This window comes from Herpailurus yagouaroundi, unplaced genomic scaffold, assembly GCF_014898765.1.
Source record: "Herpailurus yagouaroundi ecotype Mexico unplaced genomic scaffold, PumYag 163, whole genome shotgun sequence".
In the NCBI taxonomy this organism is placed as follows: Eukaryota; Metazoa; Chordata; class Mammalia; order Carnivora; family Felidae; genus Herpailurus; species Herpailurus yagouaroundi.
In genome coordinates, this window is record NW_024412404.1 from 21,801,876 (window position 1) to 21,825,607 (window position 23,732).

At 39.9% G+C, this 23,732-nt stretch overlaps 1 protein-coding gene across 1 annotated transcript in view; it reads left to right on the forward strand.

Moving 5' to 3' along the window:
* NRG3 (neuregulin 3) overlaps window positions 1–23,732 on the forward strand; it is a 1,079,756-nt gene that overhangs the window by 464,457 nt on the left and 591,567 nt on the right. The window contains exon 6 of the mRNA XM_040485109.1: window positions 21,680–21,809. Coding sequence (XP_040341043.1) covers window positions 21,680–21,809 — 130 coding nt within the window. The remainder of the gene's footprint in view (window positions 1–21,679; window positions 21,810–23,732) is intronic.

The following is a 23,732-nucleotide window of genomic DNA, read 5'->3' on the forward strand; positions in this document are numbered from 1 at the left end:
TTCACGTTTTTTTGGGTTTTTTCTTTTTTTTTTTTTTACTGATTGGTTGGTTGGCCAACCTCTGTCCAATCTATGAATATAAAGAAAGATAATTCATAGACCACTGGTCCTATGGTCTGTAGTCAAATCTGTAAATATATTGAATGAGGGTTTCTCAATTGCTGTTTATCTCACCATAGCTATAGGGATAGGGGCCTGTAACTAGCCTTGGGGTGATTTTAGGAAGCTATGCCATGTGTAACCATCAGTGATTTTCACATAGATCTTCAGAGTGCCTGGCACATCATCACTCAAAAAAAATCATTTGAGTAAATGAAAGAACAGATGACACTATTCAAGTGCTGGTGCCAGAAGGGAATATGTGGGAGCAGAGTAGAAATTGATGAGCCAGGAGTTTAAAGTTTGAATGTATTTATCCTTGAAGATTGCTTTAGCACTGTGTATTTTTGGAATTCTATAGATTCTGCTGTTGGCACTTGTTTGTCATGCTTTTTTGTAACTAATCCATCTTAAGAAATGAAAGAAAGTTCACCCAGACTGAAAATTGGAGCCATTTCCCTTGCCCCAAAAAAGTATAGTTGTATAAAGCTGAGTGGACGATAAAGCAACTGGACAGCTGAGGGCCGTGTGGTCCCAGAGACGGCTGTTCCAGGAGCCTGGAAGGAAATGTCAGCTCTTTCCATTTTTACTGAGGTATTTTTAGAGTGGCTTCTTTTCTACTTGGCTAGTGTCAGGGTGCTACTTCATTGAGGAACTGCATTTTACTGAAAAACAAGCTTTTAAAAAAAAACAGAATTATTCCTCTAAGAGAAGAATTTATGTTAATCCTATATCCATCATGCTCTCTTATAAAAGTCTCACCTTTTCTGGGAGTATAGTTAATTCACATTTCTACTGGTTTTTTTTTTTTTTTCTTTTGTCTCAATCATCTAAAATAAAGGTAAGTGATTTGTTTAGAGTTTTTTTTTTTTAATGACTTGAAATTATATTTTAAGGGGCACATTATTAGTGGGATGGATTGAAAGGAAGACATTCTGAGTAGGAGTTAGAGAGTTTATGTCATATATTTCAGGAGCAAAGACGAGGCCATTTTTATATCTTTTGTCAAATCAAGAGTGACTCTAAAGAATGAGACTAAGTTGATTGACCACATAGGAGAATCTGTTTTGTTCCTTCAGAGTAACCGTTCAGGTACAAGACATTTTTGGCTCCAAAACCGAAGGTCTAATGTGCATTCACCTTGGCAATGTCACTTAGATCCCCTTCCAAATCTTTCCTTGCATGTTATTAGGTAAAACAGACTTCTGGAAGCCTAGATTGCTGGCCATGGACGCCTCACTATGGGTTAACCATTACAGGGAGCTGGAGACCTGAGCTCTTGGCTTCTGGCCCTGTGTGACCTGGCTGCTGCAGCTATGGATTGTGGCCCAGCCACAGGTGTTCATCCTGAACCACACCTAGTCTCTGGAGTATACCTGAAGTATGGATTCCTCAGTCACTGTTCATTCTCTTCCTCCCCCTTCCTGATGACATTTTTTATAGCTACAAAAAGTTTTGGCTATGGTTATTTTCCACTTATGGGACTGTTTCCTAAAAATTCATCTCTAGTGAGGAACACGTTGTAGAAAAGTCCAGTTCTATTACCATTTTTTAAAGATAGTCCTTTCCTGGACTAACCCTATTTTATATTTTGCTTCACAAGAGAAAGTGGTCTCTGTGAAAGAAAAATCTGAAAATTATGAAGAAATTGAAAGAGAAGGGTCATTTACAATCACGTTTAGTTATACAACTCTTACTGTAAGTGTTGTTACTGTTTTGTTATATTTTTCAGTCATGTTTGCCATACTTACCTCAATTTTTTCATGGTCATGATTATATAAAATGTTGCCATTTTTATTTTTTTATCTTCCTAACAGTGTATTATAACCAAGTTTATAATTCAGTTAACAGATGCTTCATAACATCACATTTTAATAACTGAATAGAATACCACTCTGTGACTACAGTGTAATTTATTTAACCATCCTATTACTGGAAATGTGCGTGGCTTTAATGTTCCCGCTCATATAGATAATATAACAATACGTACTTTGGGACAAACCCGTTTTTCTATATTTAGGATAGTTTTCCCTAGGCAGATTCCATGTACAATTATTAGGGCAGAAATTAGATGTATGTTGAAGTTTTTTGATAAATAATGCTTTTCTACTCTGTTGTCCTGTCCCTGGCACCAGATGCTTGACTGCGGTTGCACGTTTATCCTTCTGGTTTCACGTTTATCCTTCTGGTTTCCCAAGTAGTCAGTGTAAATATACACCAACTTCATATCTGAAGTACCACAATCTAATTGGGGTTCTTGGCATAATGTATATTTGTCTTAAAATGGCATTGTTGACAGCCATCAGCTGATGTGATTGAGGGAATGAATTTGTTGCCTTCTCCTTCATTTCACATCCTGGCCCTGGCCATGCAGTGGTTCAATCTGTGTTTTCTACAAAACAACATCCCAAGCTTGTCTCTCTTGTTTCCAGGCCTCTGTATTTACTGCACAGTAATCTCATTATCTGCAGTGATTAGACTTGTATAATAGAATCTTAATCAACTGTGTTCTTAGAGCTCTAAAACTGGGCCCATTTCTATTTGTTGCTGTCCTAGGGATTCAGCTCTGCTCCAGTACAGACGTGGCAAGATCCCTCCTGCCACTGCCTGGGCCCAGGAATACCTGCTGGACTTGGTCAGTCTGTTCTTGCTTTGATCTCCAGCACCAACTCCTTTCAAGCCTCCCCTTCTCTCTTTTTTCTCTTGGCCTGGCACTCATGCAAGTCAAGGTGATTGTATAGGCTCCCCTAGCTTTTCATGAAAAAAGGAACCTGGTTGAATGCTATTTTTACCAGCTTCTGAATTGTGTGAAAGGCTTTGGTTCTCCGATACTTTCTAGACCACACAATTAACATTCCCCTATGGCTGTAGATCCATGGGTTTTCTTTTAACTCAGCATTTTCTAAACTATGCTACTGTGGAACTGAAATTTCAATGAGACCCAGGAACAAAGGTTTCCATGGTCAAATAAGCTGTGAAATGTGCTTCCTAAATTCCTCTCTTGAAGATCAGCACTCACATTACCATATCCAAAGGGTTAGAGACATCAGAAAGAAAGAAAATGTTTTAACCTAATCATTCCCCACCAAAGACCTGGTTTTGTTTTTGTTTTCTTTTCGTATGTTTTCTGGCATTACCCAGCAAAACTTTTCCTGAAAACCTTTTTGGGAGAGGCTCCCTTAACCCATTCAACCTATTTGTGGAGGTGGCTAAAAATAAATGTTCCCCACGACTGGAGCTGGAATGTGCACATGTTGCTGTTCTGCGCTATGAGAAGCCCTTAAACATTTGGACAGTATGATCCCCACAGAGGACTGACCGGCTGCACTGCAGAAGGCAGCAAGCTGGACATACGGAGTGTGTATGAGCAAAAGCAGACAGAGACCTCGGCCTGTGACCTCTGTGCTGCTCTGCTGGCAGAGAGCCATGCGAGTACTTAAGGCAGAGAAGTGCATGACTTTCATGGGTAGTCGTTTGCCTCCTGGTAGGAATGCTTGAGGTTTGATTTATCAGAACAATGTTCCTGTAAAGTTGTCTGTCACCCAAAGGGAATTGTAAGGATGCTTTAAGTGCCATAGAGGGATCATTGATTTCTTTGGAGCCATAGCGTTCATCCTTTCACAGCTGGGGAACTGCTTTGCTGTGAAATAGAATTTCAGTTGGATGCAGAATTAATCAGTTTTCACAGCTCTAATTTTTGACTAAGACACTGTGTCAGTGTGTTGGGTACATGCTGTGTTTGAGCCTGGAAGCCTACGCCTTGAATTTGTGTAGCATCGTGACACTGCCACCTGCCTATCGGATGTCGGTACCATGGGGAACAAGGGGACTGGGGAGCCAACGGTTTCTCTTTTGCCACTCTGTGTCTGCCTCTCAGCTTAAATCCAGGCATGATCTCTCACAGACATGTCTGGAAGGGACCTTCATGGCTCTCTAGTCCAATCCTTTACCCAGTGGAAGAGATCCCTTCAAAATGCCCGAGATTTGTGGCCAGCCCATCCTGTGCTTGCATACCTGCAGTGATGGGACATCTACCACCTTACAAGGCAGCCCAGTGTTACATTTGGAATCACATCTAGGCTTTGTGGAAGTTTTCACATTACCTTATCTCTGTACTGGCATGAGATCAATATCACAGGGACAGTCACTTTTCTTATCTTTGATGGCTCTAATGTGATCAATTTGTGATATTTTGGTCTTGAATGCTTCGGAAGGCCATATATAGGGAGAAGCTGACTTTTATGATCTAACACTTTCTGCCAAAATCCAGTCTCTTCGGGCAATTTTTAAATTAGAAAGATATGTATGTCTTCACAAGAATCAGAGTGAGGCAAACATAGGCATTTATATTTGGTGTAATATCCTCACCCTAACAACAAAATGTTTTTCTTCTTATATAGGCAATCATATAGAAAGGATCAACAATCATGTTCTTTAACATAACTTTTCATTTTTCAAAATCCTCCTTGCATAAGAGATATAGTCTGTTTACAAGGAAGCTTTTAGTTTTACAGTAAAGTCTGGTGGAAAGAACATATTCAGATATGTTTTTGATCAAAATATATTCCTGCCTTTGCTTCTATATTAAGGTAGGTGGTCTGTGGCAAGGGGATAGAAAAGATGAGTAAATCATGGCCCCTGCCCTCAAGGAGCTCATGGTCTTCCCATTGGGAAGGCACGAATAACAAATACCCACAAAAATAGCTGGCACTCGAGACAGACGGATGCATGTTATAATACAGATAGCAGCAGCATGCTGAGGAAGCAGAGAGGAAGCCAAGGTTAATGCCAGGTAGAAGGATTGGAGAAAAGTGCACAACTGAACTGACTCTGAGTTGTATGTGGTGAAATGGATGGAATTTCAAAAGGCAGAACCTAATGGGAGAATACTGCAACATGGAGGCATTTCCTAGAACGTTTCAGTGCAGAGGAGAGAGACCTTTCCAAACTGTTCAGTTAACAGTATTCTCCAAAGACATTTTCTCTGGCATTGTGTGTGACCACTGTATCCAGAGTTAACGTTTGGGGGATTCATGTCTTTATTTTGTTGGTAGGATAGTTTTAAATAAATATTTCATAGTGTAGCAATTTGAGTCTCTGGGATCTTCTCAACACCTAACCAGAATATGTATAGGTAGGCCTTCCTGGTTCATATTTGTACCCTGCATTGATTCTTAATTTTGGGTGGGGTCTCAGTCTTTTTCCTCTTTCCCTCTGTGGAATATGTCTTGACCCAGACAGGGAGGGAGAAGAGAAAAACAACAACAGGTTTTTGGATGGCTCCCTTCATTCTGCCTTGCTGAAGACACTAGAAGGGAAAAGTTGAGGAATGATGGGCCCTTCAATCTGCAGAGTGTAGACAAGAGTTCCTGCATGGCCAGAAGTGTAGCTAAAGGTAGTGGTCTCTCGATATGGACATGCTCCATGAGCATTTACATTCATTCATTGTATCTTTCCCCAAGCTTGGAAGAAGTATATGCTGTGTATCAGGACTTGCCCTTTCAAAGTTTGCAGTCTAGTGAAGGAGAGAGAAACATGTAAACTAGCATTTATAAAGCGGTATGATAAGGGCTGTGTCAAAGGCAATGTGGAATGCTTTGTTTTTGAGGGCAGATAAGCGAGACTGCAATATAATAGTTCAAGAAGATGTGCCTGGGCCAAGCAAGAATAGGGAGGGGTGAAGGGGGGAGGACTTCTTTTTATTAATTATGGGCATTCAGTGAGTGATTTTGTAAAGAAATTAGCACATTCATTTACCTCGATTAGGTTTACTTTGCAGTTAATTACACTGAATGACCTTGGGATAAGTGTTTGATTCACTCTTAATATGGGATGGACACCAACCACACTGATGCACGAGTGTGTTTTGCAGTGAAGATAGAGAGGAGTCTGTGTTTGAGTAACGATAGCCATCCAGTCTCGCTAGATCCTGGAAGTTTTTCAGGCATCTAAAGGAATAATTTGCATTTCTTCTTAAATTCTCAATAAAAATTAATTCAAGCCTACTTTATATGAAAGTATACATTTTGAAAGGGCTCTACCAATAAATCCAACAAAAGGATGATATCACAGCCCTAAGGAAGAACCAACGTTTATTGAACACATGCTATGTGTTCTACTTGCATTAGTTTATTGAATACTCACAAAAACTTAACTGATGAGTTTATGTTGGTAACCTGCTCACAATTTTATTATCCAGGACCTCCCCTTCTAACTGAATTCCAGTTTTGCTATGACCGTCAGTCTGCTCTACTCACCACATGGGCAGGTACTTTACTAAACTACTCAGAGGAATGCTAGGCCCCATGCTGGAGACTAAGAGTGGGCAGGTGATGCAATTTTATGCAACATTATGTCTAGATGTGATGCCTAAAATCATGGAAGCTACCTGTGATGAGGGAGCCTAGTATAAGGATAAAGCCAGTGATAGCTGAGCCAAATGACTCCTGGATCCCTGAGGATCCCATTAAGCTACTGAATTAGACAATGTAGGAACCACTTCTTATTAAGTGAGATAATGTTATTTTCCTTCTGCATGAAACCAATTTGAGTTGACTTTTTTGTTTTTTGTTTTTTGGTATTCTTGGCCAAGAATCACACTAATTGACACAAGTAGATACTTTCATTATCCCTCTTTTACAGATAAGGAAACTGAGGAAACTTAAATAAGTTAAGTAACCTCTCCAAGATCATACAGCTAGTTTAGTATCAGAACTGGGATCAAAATCAAGTCTGTCTTACTCCAAAACCTAGTGCTGAGTTTTTGACTGTGCCTCTCTTGCATATGTATATTTATTTGAAATATATACCACCAAAGCACTTAATGTCAAGCATTTCTAATAGTTTAGATATATCAAATACATAATTTATAAGAAAGCCACCATCCCCAATCTTTTATATTAGGAGTTGGCAACTTTCTCTGTAAAGGGTCAGTTGGTAAATATTTTAGAATTTGCAGGCCACGTGGTCTCTGTCACAGCTACTTAACTAATTATACCTCAAGAGCAGCCATACAAATGAACTTCGCTATGTTCCTATACAACTTTATTTACAAAAACAGGTTGTAGCCAAGATTTGGCCCATGTGCCACTTTGCTGACCCCTGTTCTATATGAACTAAATCTGATTATTAGTTAAGGCTCACCAGCTAGGATGGATGAAAGTGGATGTTACTAGGTTTGGACAAGAAAAAGTACAGCAGAAAGAAGAGAAGATATGGAGTACCAGTGTGGGAAGGACAGAGACGATCCCCCCTTTGCCAGATCTTAAGGTGTCGTCTGGGTGATTATGTATCTACTTTGCAGTACTGATTGGGAAACAACTCAAGCCAACATGGAGGGGCAGTCTCTCTTGATCCACCACTATGGAAGCAAAATTTAGAGGGTTGCTAGCCTCTTATCTGTACTTTATTTGGAATCTCTGTTAAAAATTCCAAACTGTCTCAGCACTGCTTTCAAAAACCACCATTTTCCCTAGTACCTAAATTATTGAATGATCGACAAACACTTTAATACATAGCAGCTCTTTCTGCAAATGGAGAGATAAGGGTCAGAAATGAACAGATGATTATAGTTATTTGATTTCGGCTTTAATTGCTTTCCAACAGGCACAGAGAATGGACCAATTTTCTCAAAACAATATTTGTTCTGAAACAGAGGTTTGGGAGTAAAGTTTTGTCAATAATGCAAGGAGCTTTGGGGAAGTACACGATGGGTTTTTCTTCCCTTTTCTCTAATGGTTTGCAATGTATGTTCCCTTTCTTTCAAAGACACAGCATAAAATCGACTGTGATTTTTATTTGCAGAATCTAAAATATTGAGCTATATCTGCCTCCTTTTACCTATGAATAAACTGGAAATTCAAAAGGGGGAATGTAAAAAACCAAGATTGAAGACAAGGAAGGAAAGTTTTTACTCCTCCCACCCTCTAGCAACCCCTGATTTACATTGTCTCCATGGATTTGCCTAATGTAGACATTTCATATGAATGGAATCATATGTTATATACCCTTATGTCTAGTTTCTTCCACTAAGCATAACACTTTCAAGGTTCATCCAGGCTGCAGCATATATCAGTACTTTACTATTGTTATTGGTGAATAATATCCCATTGTCTGGACATACCACATATTTTTATCTATACATCACTTGGTGCTTCCATGTTTGGTCCACAGATAATGCTTCTTAAAACATTCACATACAGGGGCGCCTGGGTGGCGCAGTCGGTTGAGCGTCCGACTTCAGCCAGGTCACCATCTCGCGGTCCGTGAGTTCGGGCCCCGCGTCGGGCTCTGGGCTGATGGCTCGGAGCCTGGAGCCTGTTTCCGATTCTGTGTCTCCCTCTCTCTCTGCCCCTCCCCCGTTCATGCTCTGTCTCTCTCTGTCCCAAAAAAATAAATAAACGTTGAAAAAAAAAAAATTCACATACAAGTATGAATATTTGTTTGGCATGAAAATTTGTTTTTGATTCTCTTAGGTTGTACATATAAGAGTGGAATTGCTGGTTCATCTGTTTAACATCTTGAGAAACTGCCAAACTGTTTTCCAAAGCCACTGCACCATTTTCCTTTCCTACCAGCAGGGTATGTGGTTTCCAGCTTCTTCACATTCTCCTTGCCAACAGTCATTATTGTCCATTCTGGTGGGGGATGAAGTGGTATTTTGCTATGGTTTTGATTTTTATTTCCATGATGACTAATGATGTTGAACATTCTTTCGTATATATATATATATATATATTTATTTATTCTTTGGAGAAGTTCTTAATCAAATGGAGAGTTTTAAAGAAGAAAATACATGAAATAAAATTAATATTTACCAGTAGTCAATAATTCATTGCATGCATTGGGCACTTTCAACTCTTATGAAAATGAATAATAAATAATATTATAATCATATTTTATAGACAAAATTTAGAAAAATTAAGGACTTGCTGAAAAGCAGGTGGACATGGTTGAGCCACAAGAGTCAAACAAGATTGATCGATCTTTCCTTTGTTCCATGAGTATTCTAACAATCCAGCTCTTGTCTATATTGCCTCAGATTGGTAAGACAGCGATGAATGAATGAAACATGTTTCCCTATCTTCTCTGGCAAAAGACAAAAACATAAACAACACCTTCTGAAGAATAATGCAGAAAAGTCTCAATTGTTTTCCCTAGATCCAAGTGATAGTAGAGTTGTAGGGTGTGCACTTATAACAACATCTTTTTTTTTTTTTTTTTGGTAATTGGTGGAGCCATTTCACTCTTTACTCATCCAGTTTCTTTAGTAGCAAATGGGAAATCTACAAGCTGCCCTGAGAGGAACATCTTTATATTTGAAATTCTGTAACCCTATCCAATCTCCAAACAAGCACTAAGAAGACCACAAATTCTGGCTGTTATGAGTACGTTTGCCACCCTTCCCCTGCCCAGCACTTAGCAGAGTGGACTGGACACCTGACAGTGACACATACCTAGTAGTTCCTGGGAGACTGTAACATGCTTTATGATCTCAGAGCTGAGTTCCTCAGTTCTACCCCAGGAACTAGTACAGTACCCAAGCGTCTTATAGTATACGTTCAATGATAGATTGTTAAATTGATAAGTGATTTTAAAATTGACATTATGCAGAGACATTGCAGAATTGGATATTAGGGGATGCTTAAATAAATAGATGTTGACTCAATTAGTAGAAGGTAAAGAAGGGAAAAAAGTGTTTCGTGCCCAACTCTTGACAAGATCCACTACAGAGCAATGTTCCTTTTTCTCATTTAGGCTTCAGGAAACCCTATGAATTAAATGTTTTTACGTGTTCAGTCTACCAGTGTTCAAAATGCCAATAAGCAGCAAAATTGGAATGCAAAGCTCCATTTGCGATCACACATTAAAGCATTGGGTTGGATACTTAAGCCTACCTAGGTGGACTAGTTCCTGCATCCCAAGGCAAAAAGCACTGAGTTCCAATACGGTACAAAGAAACAAGGCGTTCCCCCTTGTGCTTGGTATGTACTACATGTAGTTGTGAAGAAGGTGAGTGGGGGAACCAAAGAGGAGACTTTTTAAAGCAGTGCAATGAATGATGTGTAGGAGTTTTAGGGAAAATGCCTATTCCCTAAATGGGTTGCTAAAATGATAAATGACACTGTGACTGAATGAATTTTAGTTTGTCCGTTGTGAACAGATGTGGCATTTTAAGGGTTAACACTGCATTATTGATTTCCTATATCCATTTAGTCAGCACTTCTCTTTACCCACCCCACCCCCCTTTTTTAAGTGTGGATACGTTGAAGTTCATGTGTCTTACACTTTCAGGGGCTCTTTTCACTTTTAGCGTGTTTCTGCTGTCCCTTCCTGTCTTCTTGGTCCTGATCCATTGGCCGCATGTTTGAATTTCCTCTCCTTCTTGTGCAGTCTTCTCTTTGCCATGCTTTCTAGGAATTTGTATCTGTTCCACCTCACTTAACATTTCTTTATCTTCTCTTGTGCATATAGCACTCTGCTAGCTAGCGTGGGGGCTGCAGATACAAGACAGCTTGAAGACATAGTCCTTGTACTTGAAGAACCATGAGTTCGTTTTTCCCAGTCCTTTAATACAATTTTCATAATTTCTGCAGTCAGTCAGCGTGAGTACCCACTAAAGTCTTTGACATTTTCTTTGAGAGGTTTCTCTTAATTGACTTTTCTTCACACCCAGAGTTATAGACAAAAGAACCAAAGGATGATGGAGGTGGTGGCTGGAGTAGGGGTCAGGATTGAAGGCATTCTGCTAGGTAAAATAAGTCAGAAATACAGGCACACTACGATCTCACCTAAATGTGGAATATAAAGAGCCAAACTCATAAAAACAGAGTAGAAGGGTGGTTATAATCTCAGTCTCTCCAAGGATCCGAAAGCAGCAGTAAGGTGGGTCTAGTTCCCACCTCAGCTCACTCCCCAAGTCCTTCTTGTGTAGAAATGACTGGAGTACTAAGCCACTGTTGACAGAGCTGCTCTCTCTTTGAACTCTGTTCAAACAATTGAGCTGGTGAGCAAATACATAAGCTGGGGTTCAGACCCAGGCCCGCAATGCCCATATGGCTGCAATGCCCGTGACTTTATCATGACCCATATAGAGAAAGAAGTGCTTGAATTTCTGAACATGAAAATAAAGGCCCTCACCAAGAGCCAGAGATAGTAAGGGGAAAAAATAAGATTTTAAATAAGTGAAGTGGATGATGTTCATTTTTATGAAGAAATTTGGAAAATCGTGTCAATGTTTAGACATTATTTCAAAGCCATAATGGCATGAAAAATAAATTTGAAAGAGGCCGTAATAGAAATTCCCAGCGTCAAGTACTGTCTTTGTTTTAGTTTTTGTACCACCTACCTTCTCCCAGTGCCTGCCTCACTCAGTGTTTCATTGTGTGCTGAGATCGACGTGTGAGAAGATGAATGGATTACTGAAAAATAACGCTTCCTGATTGCTCTTACACTCACTCATAATAGAGTAACTAATGGAATTTGGTAAGGAGAGGCTTGAATATACACACCTTTAGAGAGTCCAAGCCTTAGAGCAGGTGGAACGCAGAATGCTGAAGAATGTGCATCTCTGGGTGTCATTCTTGCCTTTCCATTTTCTAGCTGTGAAATCCTAAGAATATTGCATGGTCCCTCTGTGTTTCAGCTCTTCAGCAAAATGAAAATAATACTTATATCTGAACGATAGATTTATTCAAGCATTATAATCACATGTTGACTTCTAAGGTTGCTGTTTACCCTAAGATTGTCTAGTTTCAGTTGTTACAGCTAGGATAGCTAAAGACAGATTTCCACAGTGAGAAGGTCTGATATACAGCAGTGTGCTTTGTTAATTGTGTCAACTGTTAAAGTGTTGCAGTTGTTTTATTCTACTTGGTAAATAACCACTGCTCACAGCCCCCTGCATGAAGTCACTCCATGACATCCAAGATGCCCTGCACCAGGGTTTCTGACCTTCCTCGGTATTAATACAGAAGCCAAGGAATTAAGATCAGCCTTGTAGCCATCCTCCTCATCACCTTCCATGTGAATCACCAAATACTGGCACTTCTACTTCATAAATCTCTCTCAAATCTACCACTTCTTCCCCTCATATCTCACCTGGATTATGCCTTAAAGGCCTGCCTGTAAATGCTACCCTCCAAATGAATTATCCGCATTATAACCAGACAGGAGACGAAGACTGTATGATGGTCCCCTTTTAGTCTCTTTCCCTGCTTTTGCAAGAGGACTAAAGGAGAGCTTGTCACTGACACAGAAGCAATTGTCACTTACTTAACGTTGTTAGAAGAGGGAGGTAGGTATACTTGGATGTTTTATGCAAAGTGGCCTTATCATCTGTCTGGTGCCAAACAGAGTCACAGAGTACTTGGTGGACTGTCATGTGCTCATATGGAGACATCACAGTCTGGCTGCCAGAGGGATCATTTCCCATTTTGTCAGACGTTCCCTTACTTACACATGAGCAGTAAGTAGCATTAGAAATTACAAATAGCATTATAACTGCATTATAAATTCCAATACCATCAGCCAAGGAAAGAACATGACCCTTTGTGGGTGATTGGCCAATCTTGATTTCCAAAACAAAAAAGAGTGCTGAGATTGTTTGGGCGAGGCCTTTCAAGCTTCTCTGCTTGAGAAGCATAGAGACCTCTGCTAACAGATTTCAGGTCTCTGCCTATCTTCTAAGTCAGGTGCATCAGGGAATTTTAATGAGATGCCATTTTAGACCTAAGTCACTCAGCTCTCCTTTCCACATTATGTTCCCTAAGTGACCTTATACTGGGATTTGATTTCCTATGCCTTTCAAGATGGGACTGTGTCCATGCTGGGAACAATGTCCCAATGTCTGCAACTCTTTATTTCCCGGATGCACCTTGCAACAGCCTCCCATCCGGTCTCCCTGAATTCCACCGAGAGGCTTCTGTAAGTCAACAGGTGACACACCCACCTTGATAGCACACCAGAGCTGTCTAAAACTCCCCTTGTGTTCTCATTATACAAAATTACAAGGCACTTTCTTAGTTGTTTCCCCACACATGCCAAACACAGAAGGCCCCCTGGGACATCCCTGTCCTGTCTCCCTCTCATATTCCTTGGGCTCCAATTACACTGGACAAAAGCAGGTCCCTCTAGGACTCTGTGACTTGATATATGCTGTTCCTTTGACGTATCCATGCCAGGAGGTGCCCACAGACGAATCGTTTATAGTTGTTTTAGGCCTATGTGAGATGTGAGCTCCTCCTACTGAAGTCTTCCCCAAATCCTCAAGTTAGAAGTAGCTGTTGGCATTCAGTACGTCTTCTTTTCTGCCTCTAAGAGCTTTCTGATCACTCAGAATCACAATGTAACTGTTTACATGCCTGCTCCCCACCCGTTTCCTAAACTCGATTTTGAATTCCTAGGGACCTGGCAAGGCCATCTCTATATTCCTAGAATTTATCTCAGGGCTTGACACGTAGCAGATGCTTAATGCGTGCTTTCTGAGTGTTATAATAGTTATAACAATAATAGCTATACCAACATCACTGCACATGCATATCTTTAGCCTGATAAGGTAAACACCACCTTGTAGCTCCATACCTGTAATAATGTGTTTAGAGATAAATGATAAAAGAAAAAAAAAAAAAACGTATCTATACTTATGGAAATGGACCTGAGGTTCACTGCTGAAGATCAGAGTACTTTTTTTTTTATGTTCATGTGAACATGTTCAAGTTCGTATGTTCAAGTGAAAAGTAAATTGATACCTTTAGTAAACATTTATATTTTGTTTACTCAAGAACTTTCTCCCAGATTCAAATCCCTTACCTGTCAAATGTTCACAGAGATGATATTCAAAATATTTAATACACAGTATGGAAATGATGGGACTAATCAGAATAAATCTACCCATAGCTGGAGCAGAGTCAGTGGGATCAATGGTATGACTAGTTGAGTCTGAGAACCAGTTTGTGGAGGAAGAATAGGTTTGGAGAGAAAGAGCAAGACTTGGGCCTTCTACAAGTTTATTTTTAGTTGCCTTTGAGATATCCATCAGGAAGAAAAAGGTAGGCAGGTTGAGTTCAGAAAAAACAGTGGACTAGAGGGATGACTTTGAGAGTTATTGACATGTAAGTGATATCAGACAGGATCACCCAAAGTGGCTGGATCTCAGAGAATTACCCGGAAAGCTGGTTAACAGAGCACCCCACCACACACTTCCAGTTTCTGATGCAGTAAGTTTCGGATGGGACTCATAAATTATTACTAATACATTCCCAGATAATGCTGATGCTGCTGGTCATGGGACCACTCCTGAAGTAGCACTCACCGGGGAATATGTAAAAATGGGGGGGGGGGAGGGGAAAAAAAGGTTTGTAGGAAGCAGTATAGTGGAACAGGTCAGGCTGCATTGGTTTGAGTCCAGAAGCTACCAGATAAGAGCCATGTGACCTTGGGCCAATGATATAACTCTCTAAGACTTAATTTCTACATTTGTAAAACAAAGTAAATAATAGCATATATTCATAATGTTTTTTCCTAAAGTTTACTTATTTATTGAGAGAGAGAACATGCGTGCATGAGCAGGGGAGGGGCAGAGAGAGGGAGAAGAGAGAGGATAGGATCCCAAGCAGGCTCCATGCTGTCAGCACAGAGCCAGATGTAGGGTTCGATCCCACCAACTGTGAGATCCATGACTTGAGCTGAAATCAAGAGTAGGAGGCTTAAACACTGAGCCACCCAGGTATCCCTATAGTGCTATTTAAAGCCCCCCCCCTTGGGGCGCCTGGGTGGCGCAGTCGGTTAAGCGTCCGACTTCAGCCAGGTCACGATCTCGCGGTCCGTGGGTTCGAGCCCCGCATCAGGCTCTGGGCTGATGGCTCAGAGCCTGGAGCCTGTTTCCGATTCTGTGTCTCCCTCTCTCTCTGCCCCTCCCCCGTTCATGCTCTGTCTCTCTCTGTCCCAAAAATAAATAAACATTGAAAAAAAAATATTTTTAAAGCCCCCCCCCCCAAAAAAAATAGCTAATGGAAAATGCTTAGCACAGTGCTGAATATATGTTTGGAATTATTTGAAGACTAGTTCTTAAGCCATCTGGCTTTTAAGTTACAGGAGACAGGTGGCAAAGACTAAAAAGCAAGAGGAACTTCAACATTATGTGGTAACATGGAAGCCAGTGAAAGAGGTGGGAGTGGTTAAGAGTGTTAGGTACTTCTGAGAGTTCAGAGAAGATGAGAAAAAATATGTAAACATCCATTGGATTTAGAGGTAGCTGGTGATATAGACAAACCATTTCAGTGGAGTGACATGTGGGGCAGAGATGGTGCCTATGAAGCTTACAGCATAGTGCCTATCAGAAGCCCAAGGACTTGTGACAAGACAAGGGCCTTAGTGACAGAAGCTGCCATTACAACTATTATAGCTGAAAACGGTTTGTATAGGCATGTGTATGCATGCAGGTAGAAGGAAATATATTCAGCTGTAGGATAAACTGTGAATTCCCAAATAAATGCAATCCCATTGAACAAGCTATGTCTCATGCAGGCTTATTTAGGCTGGTGCAGTTTTTAGAAGCAAGATTTCAAACAGTAAGTTGGCAGGTATGTAATGCAAATTTAATAAGGGTCCTTTCTACATTTGCTATGGGAGTTGATGGCTCTGGGATGCATCAGTAACTGTCAGTCCTCACGGCAGCCCCATGACTCCATTGAACTTTCAGATTCCTTGCCCCACACTCTCCATTTCTCCCATGCCAGCAAAATGAATAATGCCTGGTCTCTGGCAGCAGGAAGAAAGCTATCTTTGCCTCTTGCCAGTTGAGGAATGGTTTGTTTCCCTTTCAGACACTACTGCATTCTTACAATTTTCCTTGACCATTAAATATTTTATAATTTTTTAAAATGTTGATTTATTTTTGAGAGAGACAGAGCATGAGCAGGGAAGGGGCAGAGAGAGATGGAGACACAGAATCCAAAGCAGGTTCCAGGCTCTGAGCTGTCAGCACAGAGTCCGTTGTGGGTCTCGAACCCTTATGACATGCCCGATAAGTGGCAGATTTCAACTGGAAATGGTAATGTATGACCGTAGGTTTCATTTACAGCGTTCCCATGGAAGACTCTGCTGGGTCCGTGACCATATTATGTGGATTCTAGCCTGGAAAGGTATTTTGCTACTCCTAAAAGCTTTTGGATTGCATCTTAACTTTTCTTTGAAAATTCTCATGAACTCAGTGGGGAAGGCAAAAACCGCTGGGTGACTGCGACATTTGCAAGCCAGGAATGTGCAGAATGTGTGTAGGGTTTATGCTGTATGTCATCATTTCCCTTCCCTGGGTGTTTTTGTTCTTCATATCTAGAATTCCTTTTCCTGTGCCGATTAAATCATGCCCATTCAAGACCCAGCTCCAATGCCAACCCTTTGGGAAGCCTTTAGAGATAACTATAGCTTGAATTTGGCTCTCCCTTTATTTTGATCATCTACTGCAATTATTATCTGTAATAGTCTATTTAACACTCTTATTCCTGCAACAAAATCTGTGTTCCCACAGTGTGCAGTGTTGTGCTGGCAACAAAGAAAGCCTCAATAAGTAATATTCAGGTTCAACTTACTACTTAAGGGGGAAAATCATTGTTTTATTTCATTAAAAAATTAACTTTCATTGCAAAATCTGCAGGGATTTCAGTTTCCCAGCCTTACATTTTCTTCCCATTTTTCCTTTAATGAATTAACCACCACTCCTTCCCACTGTGCGTTTAATTACTGTACTGATTGCTTACTATGTATGCTACATGGTGTGGAAAGAATACAAAACTTAAAAGCAAAGCACTCTCCCTGACCTCCCTGGGGATAGAGACCAAAACCCATAAAAATATAAGAAAATACATTAAACTGCATATAACAAGTGCCAGATGAGTGGTCTGGACAATTATACAGCTCCTGCAGTCCCAAGGGAATGGACACTAGTTCCTCATGCCAGCACCTACACTTTCCTGACCTGAGACCTTGAGCTTTGGTCATGGTGCTTGGAAGGCCCATCCTTAGCACCATTTCTGTTCATCGTAAGCTTGGATTCCTTTGTCCTCTCTTTTAGACTATCTTCGCTAATTTTTTTTTTTTTCTCCTCCCATCTCCTCTTCCTATGGAGTGGATTTTTTCTCCTCTTCTCATCAGTTTCTATACACTTTATCTACATTGCTTTTGGGGCTCTTCTTGTGTCCTAACTTCTAAACATTTATTCATATGGTGTTTTTCTTTTATGGAAAGCATGTACACTTTTCCACAGAACGTTCAGAAAAATGCTCATGTATGAAAAGGTCATTCTTCTATAGGTTCATTGGGTTCATCTCTGTGTCAAGCCATCTGTAGGACTTTGGATCAGAGATGTGAAGACCTGCTCTGTCCCCTCAGGACCTCATGGGCTGGTCAGTTGGGAGATTCACGGCCTGATGCAGTGGAGAGAATGTCTGAGAAGGAGGTACACTGCAGTAAGAGAGAGCCTTGAAACACAAATGGGAATTCATGGGGATAGTAGGCCCCTCCCATCTTAGTTTACTTACCTGGACCTTTGTCCATATGATTTTTGAAGACAGTCTAAAGCTCTATAATAGATGTATTTATCAGGTTACCTTCCTAGAAACAGAAGAATGCCCTTTGAATTTTAATTTTTTTAATGTTTGCTTACTTTTGAGATACAGAGAGAGACAGAGCATGAGCAGGGGAGGGGCAGAGAGAGAAGGAGACACAGAATCTGAAGCAGACTCCAGGCTCTGAGCTGTCAGCACAGAGCCCGACACAGGACTCGAACTCAAAGACTGTGAGATCATGACCTGAGCCGAAGTCGGATGCTTAACCAACTGAGTCACCCAGGCGCCCCTGAATTTTAAATACATGACAAAATAGTACCATATACTATACCCAGCTTAGTGTACTAGACCATTTTAAATATATAAACAGGTTCCAAAAATGTTGGGTAAGTTTATAGATGAGAGTTCTATACCTGATTGTTAAGGTGTCCCAAGATTATTTAAGGGCCATGAGAGTTTGGAGTTAGATCATATCCATTATGTCATTCACCTAAATGTCCCATGTTTCCTCTTCGGAACAAAATACTCATCTGGGTATATTAAAGCACACTGTATCACCTTAGAGCACAGAAAGAAAATAAGCTAGTACACTCATTTTATTTTTATGTTGTTTGCATTTATGTTCTATTTTTTAAAAATTTTTTTAATGTTTATTGTTTTTGAGAGAGACAGAGAGAGAGAGAGAGAGAGAGAGAGAGAGAGAAAGAGAGAGAGAATGAATGGGGGAGGGGCAGAGAGATAGGGAGACACAGAATCTGAAGCAGGCTCTAGGCCTGAGCTGTCAGCATAGAGCCCAATACGGGGTTTGAACTCTCGAATGGTGAGATCATGACCTGAGCCAAAGTCAGACTCTTAACCAACTAAGCCACCCAGACACCTCCATTTATGTTCTATTTTAGATGTTTGTAATATATTTTATATGTAAAACAATTAACCAAATATGTACATACAAGCACTTATAGGCAGATATACAAATATTGGAGAGTGTCGTCCAAAATTATTATTGTGTCTTTGTTGAGCTGTGTTTGGTTATGAGTGATAGAAAGCCTAATAGTGATTAGACACTGTTTACTTATTTACTTTATTTACTACTTTATAAAAGTGTGCAGGTGGCCTTAGAGTTAGTGTAACAGCCTAGTGCTTCCATTAAGAATTTTTTTTTTATGTTTCCATTGACATATTTGGCATGATGCCTTCAAAGTGTAAAATTTTTACCTCATGGTGAGTTTTATTTACTTTGCCCAATGCCTATGTGATTTTAGGTGAGTAGTGATGTATGAATACTGTATAGTGGAATGTTTATGTAAATTCTAAGGTTTCAAATTTATTGATGATTGCAGTTTACTGATAGAAAGATCAAGTCTAGCATTCTGTTATTTCTTATTATATTAAAATATTAAAAATATTTAACAGTGGTGTTTTATTGAATCCAGTCATTGTAAAGGTATAAGTATGTGTAGTTATGTTAATTTTTGGATTCTCTAAGCTATGGAAACAAAAGACCTGAGTACATCTTAAATCTGACATCTCTGCTCTCCCACCTTGGGCTTTGCAGAGGTGTTTCCTTGGGTCTCTGATCCTCTGTAATGTGCTGATAGATGATACCATGATGGGGATGGCAGTTGGTAGAATGGGGAGGTAACCACTGGAGACAGCAGTTGTCAGATGGAAACTAATTGATTGTAATTGCTTTGCCATTGTATTGCTCTTGGAGTCTGTAGCTTGTTAAAACCACTGATTATAAAATAAGGACCTCACTTTTTATGCTGTAGGTTATGTTAATGAAAAGCTGTTCTTAGAAGAATGATCAGTGAATATCAATAAATGGATAATAAGAAATTAAAGGGAAACTTAACTAACTGATCATGAGTTAATATACTTCAGCAGGCAGAGTAGCAATCAACTGTGTGGTGTTCCATAGTGAATATTTTGTTCAGAGCTCTTGAATTTTAAGTATTTCCCATAGAAAGAGAGATTGATTCTGTGTAACTATTTATTGCATACTGTCTTGAATAACAGATCTTCTCTGTAGAGGAGATCTCCTGGAAAAGGGAAAATGTGTCTGTTTTGCAGAGCCTTTATTTCGTGCCAAGGAATTAACAGACAGATATTTGAAGTGGAAAAATCAATTCCTGTTGTACCACCAAAAAAGGATATTAGAAGTGGGATTTTCAATGCTTACAGTATATGCGCAGTATATGAGTGAGGATTTATGTGAGTCTGAGGGCAATGTTTGTTTTTCCAATATTCCTCAATATTGAAGTAGGTATACTAAAATGGTAACATTGATGTGAAATTATATCTAACTGTTGTAAGATATGCACTAACTTTTATATGATGATAATGTCTTTAATGATATATCTTTTACTGATGGCATTTGAACTGTTAGTAGTGTTCCAATGATCAGATTTATTGAAGATATTTTGAGCACTAATTGTGATTCATGGCTCAACCTCTGACCTTAAAAAACTCACAGACTAAAGGAACAGATACACGTTTGAACACATGGCTCCTTGCAGCATTGAATGTTGAATGCAGTGATGTGAGTGATAAAAGGTGCTAGGGAGACAAAATGGGAGAATGATGTAAGCTCTGAAGGATTTTGGATGTCTTCCAGCAAAGAAAAAGATGGTCCAGGAAGAAAGAACAATGTGACAGCTCCTGGTGTTTGGGGAAATAGAAACATAATTGGAAATTAAGTTGTGTCTTAAGGTACAGGGAGATGACACTAGAGGGCAAAATTCCACGTGGCCTATATCTTTCACTGAGGAATTTGGAGTTATTATGGGAATTGGACCCACTGAGGATTTTTAGATGTGTGAAGGACATGAGCAGATTTCCTTTGAGGACAATCACTTTCTCCTCAGTTTGGATAATAACAGGAAGAGGCTCATAGTGAGTTCCAGTAACTAAATTGGTACAATAACCCATGCTATTGAGCATTATTATTAATCTAGGTCTATGAAAAGGAAACTAAAGGAGCTTAAATGCAGAATCATTTCTTCATCTTTGACTTTTTAAATATATTTTTTCTCGAATCAGTAGGATTGGTGCTAATACATTAGTTGCTTAGAAGTCTGAAATTAGAAAGTCTCTACATGTGATAACAGAGTCTGTGTCCAGTAGGTAGCACATACTTATGGCTAGTTTCATATTTGGAAAGAGGATGTAGACATACAGCTTAACTTAAAACTGTAAGTAATTACGATTTTAAAAATCAATGTTTACAACAACGCTTAAAAAATGACAATAATTTGGTCCTGTTAGATATCTACCAGAAACATTCTTCACATTTGAGGTCCTGTTTAAGAATTTGGAACATTTGTATTTTAATCACATAAGAAAAGGAGATGTGAAAGAATAATTGGTTCAGCCATTAGCCAATTAGACCTGTAACTAAAAACAAACAACTCCAAGAAACTGACGTTGGTTTCCACAGAACAGTCACAATATGCACGGATCAGATGTTTCCTGGCATTTGGCAACAATAAGGGGAAGGAGATGCTTCCATACCACTTGTTTCCATACAACTGAAATTTATGGAAGTGGATTTGAGGTGTTTGTAGAATCATTCACCTTGTACCATTAGTGTGTCCTCAGATGGGGCTTCTACAGTGATTCCAATTGTTAAAGTCTAGTGGAGAAATAAGATAACTGAATATAGGGCTTGTCTTAGGGCTGGTGTTTTGGAGGCTGGGAATCAAGGCGCCTGCAGATTCAGTATCTGGTGGGGACTCTCGTGGTCCGTAGAGCCCTGCCTTCTCACTGCATCTTCACATGACTGGAATGGGTGCTGGAGTTTTCTCGGGCCCCTTTTATAACGGCACTAATCCCATTCATGACCCAGTCACCTCCTATAGGCCCACCTCCTGATACCATCTTATTGTGACTAGGTTTCAATATGTGGATTTGGGGAGATGCACAACATTCAGTCATAAAGTGGTCCTGTCCAGTTGCATTTCTTCAGTCCCAGAATGCACTGCTGACGCGGGTTCTTTGTGTGCTTCCCTTGACAGATACAACGACATATTCCACTGAGCGTTCTGAGCACTTCAAACCCTGCCGAGACAAGGACCTCGCATACTGTCTCAATGATGGCGAGTGCTTTGTGATCGAAACCCTGACGGGATCCCATAAACATTGTCGGTAAGCCATTCGCAGCTGGCACCGGGGACAGGCCCTCAGAGAGGGCAGAGCTCTGCGACTGTACATGTCATTCAATGGCAGAATCAGGAGTCTTCATATGAAGAAGGGACAAAGCCGGTAGCTTTAGTATTTGAGGAAGGTGAAACTGAATTCAAGTAGACAAGATTTGAGTTTTACTTGACTAAAGAAAGGAAGGTTTACTTTTATGTCTTCTAATTTAATAGAAATAATGATGTACTTGCTTTAGAAGCCTGCATTTTTGGTGCAGGACTTAAGTATGTTGGCTTGTTCTCAGAAATAATCCCTTCCTGCAAAACTACAGACTGTAGCCCAACAGAGCAAACTGCTCATCTAAGATCTAGCGTCTCAGTGTTGACTGTGAACTAAGGCCCAGACTGTAACTGTGTCCAGAGAAAACTGTATCTCATCTTGATTCTGCCCTTGTTTGTTAATTTCATTATTTTTTTAACACCTCTCGTGATGAAGCATTCTCCAGCCAGATGTTGTAAATGAAATCATAGTCCTGTTACAGTCTAGGTAGAGAGCTACTTAGGGAAAATTACCAATAGAGATCAGGAGATGTTTAGTTGGTTTTTAGAAACTTAAGGTTATATAAATGCTAAAAATAAAAACAAATGGAGATAAATAGTGCAGTAGTAGGTACTGCAGCTTTAAGGTTCCATAGAAGAATCAAATTAGCATCCAAAACATATTTCCCACTGAGTTTTTATTTCTAGCACTACCCTGGTAATTTGTTTTTCATTGCAATTGTATATGCTTCAGTGATCATATGTACCCACACCCCTTTCCTTCTCTTTATTTACTCTTCTCATATGACACAGTTATTAAATTAATTATTCTGAATCATGAAGCATGGAAAATTATGACTTTTTTCTCTACATATTGCTATTATAAAACTTTATTCCATGTAGTTTTATTAAGGTGGCACAGAGAAATGCGTCTGGTAGTTAGGAACTTAGAACATGTTGGCAAATCATGCCTGGCTCTAAGAGCCAGCTGCAGTCCATGAAGAAGATGAGTTGTCATGGTGGGCACACAGGTTTGGAAGAAGTGATAAATGACAGTGGCAGATCTCTGTGAGAGTAACTGTGTATTCTGTCAGGATAAACAGAACTGTGACCTTTCCTCGCCCTTGACAGTATGGCTTCCTTGTGACTCGGAGGCACCATTACATTTATGCCATTTACAAAATTTACACCCCATTTCTGTCCTCTCTGAAATTGGGTTGGGGATGAAGGGGCGTGGGAGTGTTCCTTCCGACATCTCTCTTCTTTGGTTATATTTATTAGGTCAGTGTAGACAGATGGAAATCACACCAGGGACTTTAAAACCCCAAGGGAGATGCCAAGAGTGGTCTATCCATTCAAAGCGTGAATAGTATCCAAGCTCTTAAAGCTCCTCAACCATATGTTAAAGGGATCATCATGTGGAAGTGGAAGATGAAATCAATTGAGTTCCTAATTGATTGATGGAGGGGTTAATCAGATGTCTCACCTAAAGCAGTGACTTTCCAGATGGTGTTTTAGGATCGGATCAGGCCCCACACAGTATGCAGGTGGGTGGGATGATCTTTTCCAAAACTGAGAATCTTGAAAATAACAAGATAATTCTTACTCTTTTTCAACATACAGCCGCAGTCTACTCTGTATTAGTTCATGGTGTATCAGTTTACTAGAGCCGCTGGAACAAAGTACCACAGATTGAATGGTTTAAACAAAAGAAATACATTTTCTTACAGGTCTGGAAGCTAGAAATCTGAAATCTAGGTGTTGCCAGAGTTATTTCCTTCGGAGAGCCTTGATGGAAGTGTACCCTCTAAGGTCTCTCTTCTTGGCTTATAGATGACCATCTGCCCCTTGTGTCTTCTCATTTTCTTCCCTCTGTACATGTCTGTATCCAAAT